Source organism: Prosopis cineraria, unplaced genomic scaffold (assembly GCF_029017545.1).
Source record: "Prosopis cineraria cultivar Desert tree isolate PC_DT_omini unplaced genomic scaffold, ASM2901754v1 PC11, whole genome shotgun sequence".
Taxonomy (NCBI): Eukaryota; Viridiplantae; Streptophyta; class Magnoliopsida; order Fabales; family Fabaceae; genus Prosopis; species Prosopis cineraria.
The window spans coordinates 21,667,551-21,677,931 of record NW_026555342.1 but is presented as its reverse complement, the minus strand read 5'-3'; the positions used below and the strand labels follow the sequence as shown (position 1 = coordinate 21,677,931).

The 10,381-nt window shown below is 31.0% G+C and overlaps 1 protein-coding gene across 1 annotated transcript; it reads right to left on the bottom strand.

Moving 5' to 3' along the window:
- Positions 1-1,646: 1,646 nt before the first annotated feature.
- On the bottom strand, positions 1,647-4,131 carry LOC129286319 (bifunctional riboflavin biosynthesis protein RIBA 1, chloroplastic-like). The gene is made up of 4 exons (XM_054922311.1): positions 4,073-4,131; positions 3,183-3,326; positions 2,655-2,871; positions 1,647-1,910 (listed from the first exon to the last, which is right to left on the bottom strand). Exons 1-4 carry the CDS (start codon positions 4,129-4,131, stop codon positions 1,647-1,649), a joined length of 684 nt encoding a protein of 227 aa, XP_054778286.1.
- Between the last annotated feature and the right edge of the window lie 6,250 nt (positions 4,132-10,381).

The window sequence follows — 10,381 nt, the reverse complement described above, 5'->3', positions numbered from 1 at the left end:
ATTTGGTTGGGCGCTTTCTTTATTTATGTCCACTTCCCCTTTCTCAACAATATTTGTTAGATTCCTTAGAGATGGTTGTAGCACCTTATATTACAATAGAATTGCTAAGTAAGAAAGAATTATGTTCCTATCTCTGTACTATCACTATTTGAATGTTTGAAAAAAAGAAAAAACTAATGATTATATATATGGTAAGATAGGGATTCTCCATGAAAGAGAGACATATTGGACAAAGTTATTGTACGATAAAGAAAATGCAACTTATTTACACTAAATATGATATTTTGAGCACACAAAATAAATTATTTTAAATTGTATATATTTTATTTTATTTTTATCTTTTAAAATAAAAATGATGCTCGGGGAATAAATCTAGTTACAAATGTGAGATCCATGGTGAAACTGTGAGATTGACTATGGCAAAAAATATTAAACAAAAGTTATTAAAATAGCTTCTAATGCACATGCCACCAATAAATTTTGAAGGTGTCCAAATTCCTAACATACACAAATGCAACAAATTATAAAATATAACAGATTGTCATATGAAATTTAAGGTGAACAGATGAAAAATTATGAAATGGAAAAGTCATCTATATTTTTAATATTGTTATAAATACAATTATTTAACAGTTGTTCAATATTTAATGTTCATTAGTTTTTATGATATATTTAGTTAGATACGAATGAAATGGAAGTGGTGGGTATTTTAATAAGTTTAATTGAAAAAAATGGAGAAATGAGGTTATAAGTTTTTAATTGAGCTTTCGTATTCTTTCCTCCTATATCTTCTCTCTATTAATTGTGACATTAATAGTAGTGGTTTGAGCCTCTTAAACACCATTTTAGAGTTTGATTTTAAGAGGTGTATATGAAAAATATCATTTGCAATAAAACAACCTCTTAAATGGCCTTCATATTCTCTAAAGGATTGGTCCCATAATTGTTGATTGAGAGGATACCTTGAGAAAAAAATTGTAAACCCCATTTATTTATTTCTTTTAAAAAAATTGAATTCATTAAAATCTTTATCCTTTTTCTTTTCTCTCAAATCAAACAAAAAATTAATGCCCTTGTGCATGGCACTGGTTGTAAAATCTTGTTTTCAAGAAAAGCACGCTGGCACAATCTATTCTTGTAATCAACTCGACCATGTATCACGATCATAACCCACCCCCCCCCCTTTTTTTAATTTTACCTTACATTATGTTACATTACATTATACACTCTTATGTATCCCTTATCTAAAAACACTTTACATGCAGATTAAAAATACTTGTTATATTGCTTTATTTATTTAAAATATCTCTATATTTCAATTAAATCCTTATTAATTAAAGAGAATTTTTTCTTGCCTTGCTTACGTTACAAGAAAGCTATTAAATGATAAGGATACAATGGGACATCATTTAATATTATGATTAGATAACTTATCACTCACAAATTGTATATAAAATGAAGAAATTATTTCTTTTTTTAAAAAAAAATTGCTACACTTTTCTACACCGGTTTTACAACCTTTACTGATTATAAAACTGATGTAAAAAATCTACGCCGTCTATAATGGCATCGGTTTTTGAATATGTATAAAAGTCTTTTATTTTATTTTATTTTTTTATCCTGGGGCTATAGGGACAGGTTTGGGATCAGACAGAAACAGCTTTAGATTCATCAACCTTAACCTCATCGCCAGTGCTACCGTCTTGACTGCCCAATTGGCTGTTAAATTCTAAGCCGTAGACATGTCCCATTTTCGCACGTTTGGTCTCCAAATATCTCTTATCCTTTGTGATCAGAGTTAACAATGGGATCCTACCAGAAACTGTCAAACCATAGCCCTTTAATCCAATATATTTTGCTGGATTGTTTATCATCAGCTTCATTGATCTAACACCCAAGTCCCTCAGTATCTGCAGCCACAATTTCAACATGTATCTGTCAATCATTTCTCTCTATGAGAGTGATCCGTAATATGTTAGAATTGTATGTTGGACCAGATAATATATTTCAAGTAAAAACCCACTATCACTTTAAATCAAGGTACTAAAAACTAAATCATTCATTAAATTGGCCAAGGTATTAGTTCAAGAGTTGATGATCAGACTAGCCATAAGCAAAATATTTGATTGTTAAGGTACTAATTCAATGGTTTACCAATTCATTTATACCTTTATTTCATTTATTACTTCTTTTGAAAAAAAAATGATGCATCATAATTTCAAATTATTATTAAGGTATTTTATATATGATATTTAATTAGGGTATAATTAAAAAGATATAAAATTTTTTAAGAAATTAAGGTTTCATCTAACTTGTTTTTTTTTTTTTAAGAATGTGAAGTAGTTATCAATATTCCATATTGTAGTCTAGAAAGAGTAAAATTTTAGAATTGTTTGTTGCACCAAATAATATAGTCATATTAAAAACAGTCATTGAAAACCAAGGTACCAAACTGGATCCTTCACTGGTCAAAGCATTAGTTCATGAGTTAATGTTCATGCGTTAATGGTCAGACCGATAATGAACAAAACATTTCATTGAATTAGTTAAGGCACTAATTCAACAGTTCACTAATTCAGCTGACTATGTTGACCCTATTTTCAATACTATGCTGTAAATCACAGCGAACTAAAACAAGAGAAGTGGTATGTTACCTTTGCTCCAATGCCGTACTCCCTCGAGTCAACAGGCAATCCCAACTCTTCATTGGCTTCGACAGTATCACGTCCATCATCCTGCAGGTTATAAGCACGAAGCTTATGACCTAATCCAATACCTCTTCCTTCATGTCCACGTAGATATACAAGGACACCCCTCCCAGCAGCCTCAATCTGTTTCATAGCAAGTTCAATCTGTTTTGCACAATCACATCTACAATATCCAAATGTGTCTCCTGTCAGACTTTCTGAATGTACCCTCACAAGAACATCTTATCCATCTCTAATCTCACCCTGTTAAATAATAAAAACAGTTAAAACTCTAATTCAACTAAGACTTTACCACTGAACAATCTAGAAATCATATATCAGCATGATTGTGATAAGAGCTTGGCATGGTTTGCAATCACCCGGCCTTATCCTCTAATTAACTGTTATGAGTTCTATATCAAGGAGCCTCACAAGAAAAGTTGGGTTTATAAGTCCAAAGAGCCATTTCTTGATGGGAAAAAGAGAGGGAAGAACCGGAGGAGAAGCAACAAAAGGTATCGAATCCTCAGGCTACAAGAAGCTGTCACAGTTAAGATATGATGGCTAATATGATAGCTTGACAGTTCATTGAAGTCTGAAATGAGAATTCCATTCTGAAGGAAAAAGTGCAGCATAGAACTGGCTCAAAAAACAGTAAAAACACTTCAGATTTGCATCATTTTTACTTGAAGAGACTCAAACATAGCAGTGACCTTTGAGGCAATAACTTGAAAATTAAAAAAAGCTTCCCATTGAGCTAAAGACTAACGTTGTAGCATACTGGCATCTTTCCCATGCACAAGGTTTATGTTGTGTGTGTGTGTGTGTGTGTGTGTGATATGTGATTTGTGTTATTTTTCTGTTTTGTGTTGTTTTTCAGTATTGGGTATTTTACTGTTATGCTATATTGTGGCTTGTGGGGTAAGGGTAGAACTGGCATGATGAGTTTTCTGTACTAGTTTGAATTAAAATACTTCAAATTGTGGGCCATGAGCTACAATTTTAACAAAAGCAAACCTCAGCCTCTTATGATCGCAGGTTTAGGGTTCATGCTCCCCCTTAATTTTTTTATAGCTATGCGTGCTTGCATGGTCTTTTGACACAAGCAATATGGGACTCTAACAAATATTATGTACACTGTACACAATGTAGCATTGTTTCTTATTTTTTTTCTTTTGCTTTTGGTTAATTTTTTTTTTGGCTTATATCTTGAAGCTTTTTTAATCATAAACACATTTTTTAACTATGACTATTATTAACCATGGTAGCGATTGGTAAATTGCTACTAAATTCCATACCGCTATAGGAAATAACCGCTACAAACAAACCACTACTAATTTGATGCCTATGTAAACTCGACCCCCAACTCCAGCATTCATTTGCACCAATTACCATCAGCTTCAGCTCCCCATCTTCCGCCTCTCCTCTTCAACATTTCTCTCATCTCTTCTCATAAAAATTATCTTATTTGTTGTTGTTATTTTTTTTGCATGATTAAAAATAAACTTTCTTTTATATTCTTTAATTTTAATTTCATATCCTAACATTTTCTTCTACTTCTTTTCTTTGATTATCTATATCTAAAATTCATTTTTTAAATTTTTATAATAAATTACTATTATTTAAAATTTATATAACTATATTTTTTTTAACAATAATTAGTTAGGAACAAAATCCCTCATTGATGCCTGCTCATATTGATCACAAAGTTCCCTTAGGTTCAAGGTTCAATGTCACCTCATTGATGCATCTAGTATATATTGTATTGGTTTTTATTGTGAAATGTCTAGTTTGATGAAATACAATGCTACATGAGTTAAATTAAATGAATGTCGCTCTTTACGTAATTGTATGTATTTCAATCATTTATTGAAAAATCGTATTATATAGGCCACGTTGAACATGAGAACGAATTGTTTATTATAGCAACTGAAATGTCAATGTGCCTCGAGAGTCCATATATCCATATATATATATATATATAGAGAGAGAGAGAGAGAGAGAGAGAGTTCGTAAGCAAGTAATTGCCGTTCAAGGTAGCTTTGTTCAAGGTACTTTGTGATCAATATGAACATTCTCTATTTATATAATCTATAACAATATTTGTTTAATGTTCTCATCAATCTTTCTTTTAACTAATGAATATTTGGTTTGTCGCGTATTGTACCTCATCATATATGTTAATGGCCCATTAGTTTGGATATTAACCAAAATAACATCATTTTCTATTTACTAATCTCTCATCTTTTACATGCACTAGTACAAAAAAAAAAAAAAATTTTACAATGATTAAAAATGACTTTTTATAGTGATTAAAGAAGCAATGTTATTTTTGAAGATATAAAATGTCCCCATCTTTTTATGTAAAAAACTAAACTTTTTACATCGGTTATATAGTTAATTTTAAAACTATATTCAAAAATTAAAACAAAAATCATTAGGCACTTTTTACATCAGTGATCCCAACCAATGTAAAGAGTTAAGTTTCTATATCGGTTGAGATCCCAACCGATGTAGAAAGCTAAATTTCTATATCGATTATTATCATAATCAATGTAAAAATTTAAAATTCTATAGCAGTTATTACAATAACTGATATAAAAAGTATTTGATTTTTTTTATTACCATGTCTATTTTTTTTTTATTTTACCCATTCTTATGCATAGAAATTGCCAAAGCTAAATCAGATAACACAATTCATTTACAATTTCCAATACTAACAATTGTTTATCAAGTATCTATCAACCATCCAAAACTACTTAACTATCAAAAACTAACAATTGTCTAAATTGTAAAAATTTATTAAAATTGTCAACAAAAATTTTCAAAACTTGTCTAAAACTAACAAATTTATTAAATTATATGAAACATTCTATAAACCTCACAAATTCTCTTCAACATAGGTTGTCAAACATATGTGGATGTCTTTAATTTTAGCTTCAGGAAATGCATCTGAATTGTCGAACATCTAAAATATGATTCACAAAAGAGGCTTATTAATTAATCTCAAATAACATAATAAAATAAAACTTTTAAAAATATATTTACCTCTTTTGTAAATTCAGTCATGCCCAATGTGATGATATTGAGCATATATCTCGTCATCACATATAGACCGCATAAGTTCATCTTCACTAGTTGTTTACGACTCTATATAAGAACAAATAATAAAAAATCAGTAATAAATCCTAATAATTGAATATATTAATAAAGTGTAGCATCACTTTTAACTTGATCCATGTGAGATCCTTGAGCTCATGTCCATAGTTTTACAAGACCACATTTTGATATGTTTTCATTGCCATATAAGCAAGATCACTAAGTTAGTAAATAATATGTTCATAAAAAGTTAAATTGAATAGTTTTGGCACAAGTATATTTATGAGTCTATTGTCTTCTTCATTTTCTTCCTAAGTTTGTAATGGAGAGAGCATAAAAAAATGACAATATTACTCTTCAGTGAAAGAACAAACAACTGCCAATGTTTCCTGCAAAATATGATATCAGTTAAAGTAAATCCACATTGAAAAAAAACTATTAATTACAAATTAATCCTTATGAGTGTACGTATAGAACCATAAAAACGTCCTTCTTGACTTCACATATTCTTTATTGGAGGTACTTGACCTTTAACTTTGGAGCATTACATTTTTCTGTCATGTGATGTGAACAAAGGAATCCAAACTTATCACCTTTGCCTAATGTAATGCACAAAAGATAAAGGTATCTACAACAATGCAATTATAATAGTTTACTAAACTTGATGATTAAGTTAATTATATTAAAGAAAACATACTTACATCATAAATAGTTTAATGTATGGTGTTGTAAGCTGACTATTTAATAGAAATCAAACCAATCTTCCTGTTCAATCATCACAATCATATCTTTCTTGCCCATAACCTCTGGATCCATTTACAAATTTTTGAATTTGAATGATGAATCATATGCCATTAAGATCATTTATTGGTGTGGAGTTAATAAGGTTTTGAAAGTTTCAAGAAATTTGGCGAGGACAGCCTTTACATAATAAAAGGCAAAAAATAGTTAATAAAAAAAACATATATTAGGAAAGTTGCTATATAATAAAAAATCATGAAATTTCATACCATATCATGAACTATATTTACAAGTCAATTGTGCCATAGGATAAAATGACCAGTAGCTTTAACCACATTATTCACCTCATCAGTAAGGAATGGAAACAATGCATCTGGCACTTTTAAATCTTTAACCACCACTCTCACTTAATCATCTTGAATTTTCTTGTGGTGGATGGTTGACTCCAAGTTATAGACGCTGCCAATAGCAACCAAGCGTCTATCAGTAGAAAGTTCGAGCCTCAGGTTCCTTGTCTCATTGCCAAATTCAAGAAAAAATTAATCAATTTTCTTCTACTGAGGAGAATCGATTGGATGCCAAAGTTTTTCATCGGATACCCTCTCATTTGCATGCCACATTAAGTTTTTTACATCATTAGCATTTGCAAACAAGCACTTGAATCTTGGTATAATCGGATGATACCATAAGACCTTTGTAGGAGCCTACTTCTCTTTGTATTCTGGTGCCTCACATTTCGGACACTTTTCTTCTCTTTTAAGTTCTTTTCTGTATAGCACACAATCATTAAGGCATGCGTGTATTTTTTTTATACTCCATACCCATTAGGCACAAAAATCTTCTTGACATCATAATAACAATTTAGTAGTGCATTGCCTTTCGAAAATATTATTTAGAGCAACTCTAGCAACCATGCAAAACTTTGTCACTCCATCCAGCTCTTGCCTTCGAGGTAACTAGTTTTTAACACCCCAGATAATAAACTGAAATCAGTACACTTCAAGTATAGAGGCTTCTTTGCATCACTACACAAGTTACCATATATATGTGCTCGTTTAAAGGCCTCTTCCCTAATATTATAGATCATGTCCTCTAACTGATCTTCATTCACATCTACTTTGTCATCAAGATTATCAACTTCCACATATTAAGGCGTGCTACTATGATTTTCTAATTGTTCCCCATGCCAAACATATATTGTATAATTCTTGTAAATCCCATCGCAAATCAAGTGCTCCCTTATTTTGGCAATACTTAGTCTCCTCTCATTCAAGCAATGAACACAAGGACATTAAAACCTCCCACTATTGTCAATAATGTTTTTCTTAGCAAATTTCAAAAACTTCTTTACCCCATTATCATATTCATCACTTATTCGTCTAGCATTTATCCAACTATGATCTGTATGTCACCTCCTAAAGAAGAATGTAACTAATATGCATGTTATCAATAACAACTAACTTTTAAGCAACTCAGGGGAAGAATGAATTTGAAAAAGTTTTGACAAAATCTCTCCTAAAAATTTGACCTCCAACAAAATGTATAAGCAAAAAATACATAGTTTTATATTTAAATAATGTTAACAATAACAAAACTTGATCACATGCAACAACCCGAGGCCTTAGGAAGCTACTAACAACACTTTCAGCAACAATCAATATCAATAACAATTAACTTTTAAGCAACTTTGGGGAAAAATGAATTTAAAAAAATTTCGACAGAATCTTCCTTAAAAGTTGGACCTCTAATAAAATTTATAAGCAAAAAATACATAGTTTTATATCTAAACAATGTCAACAATAACAAACACTTGATCACATGCAACAATTTGAGGCCTTAAAAAGCCACTGACAGTACTCCCAACAACAGTTATTATTAATAACAACTAACTTTTAAGCAACTATAGGGAAGAATGAATTTGAAATTTTTTGGCAAAGTCTCCCCTAAAAATTGGATCTCCAACAAAATTTATAAGTGAAAAATACATAGTTTTTATATCTAAACAATGTCAACAATAACAAAAACTTGATCACATGCAATAAACTGAGGCCTTATGAAGCCACTAATAGCACTCTCATTAACAATTAATATCAATAAACAACTAAAAGCTTAGCAAAAGAATGAATTTGGAAAATTTTTGGTAGAGTCTCCCTTAAAAATTATACCTCCAACAAAATTATAAGCAAAAAAAAAAATAAAATTTTATATCTAAACTATGTCAACAATAACAACTTCATCACATGCAAGGGATAATTATATATAAAAGCCTAATTAATTAGAAGAATTAATAAAAAATGAGTTTGAATATTTTCCAGGATTCAAGGCAAACCACTAATAACTATTTTAGCAGTGAAAGGGAAGCTATTTCTCTAACAGCCTTTCAGACCATATATCAAACTTTAAATTAACATCAATCTTGAAAAACAATGTCTTGAAGTTAGATTGAAATCCTAGAATTTTAATTCAAAAGTAGAATCCACTTGAATATCTAACCAAAATGATGATGCAAGAAGCTAAATCCCAAAAAAAAAAACATAAAGAGAAAAGGAAACCTGCTTAGAAAGAAAGCACGGATAAAATAGTTCGATGGTCAACTTCTATCTACTTAGAAAGTGAGTCAGCAACAGAGAAGGGAGGGGCAAAGAGCTGGGGTCACATGGTGGGGGGAGGGCGAAGGGATCGAGAATGGACTGGGAGGTGATGGTGGTCGTAGGAGAGAATAGGAGGAGTGTGCAGGCGTGAGAGAAAAGAATAAAGCATTTAAATCCCTTTTCTACGTAGGGTAATTTCTACATCGGGTACCGCGGACCTGGTCAATTTTTTACATCGGGTCTAAGGGACCCGATGTAGAAAAGTGATTTTAATTTTTTTAAAAAAATAAAAACATAATATTTTATATCAGGTACTAGATTTTTTCAAGTTAGATTTCTAGGACATGGTGCCCCTTAAATTCCATAATTGCACTAATGATATTATCTTGCTTCATGGTGTCCTCTTCTTTTCTTCAAGTTAGATTTCTCCTCTGCTTTAAAATGTGTAGTACCTAGGCGTTGATTGAATCTAAAGGTGCAAATTCTTCCAGCTAGCTTCTAGCTTATTATCAAGTGACAAGCATGAATGTCACATCCCAACTAAGGAAAATGAGTATGCAACTGCTACTATCGATATTTCCACCAATGTAAGAAGACAATTCAAATGGAGCTAGTTGTCATAGGGTCATTACTCTATTTCCAAAAAAACTAGCTCAATGGGATGTGTAGTACACCCGCTTATATAACTAGGACTCTCCTCAAGTTTCTTTAATGTGAGATGTAATAGCTTCCTCGGTTAATCTTTGACGCCCATGTCATAGATAGCCAATGAAAAGGCCTATTGATTGGACAAACTTGAGTCAAGCTCTGATATCACTTTGTTATAAAGTCATTACTCTCTTTTCAAAAAGATAGTTTAGTGGGACGTGCAACTCACTTATATAGCTATGATTCTCTCCAAATTCCTATGATGTGGGACATAACATAGTGGATTGACAATTTGTTTCTATGTTTCCATGTTTTTTTTGTGTTTCTACTAATATTTCTTTGTTTCTAGGAATTTGGAATTCAACTTTGAGATTCTTTTTTTTTTTCCCATCAAAGTTTAGGATTTGCCCACATTTTTTTTTAGTTGTAAGCTATTTCATTGGAACATGTGATGGCACATTTCATTCCAAACACATACCAATCGAAGTTAGAACCCTCTCTCCTATGAAAATTATTTATTTTATTAATAAGTTTTAATTGATTTATATTATCTTTAAATATTAAGAGTTACCTCACACACACACGCAAATATGTGGGCTATACTAAAAACAAATA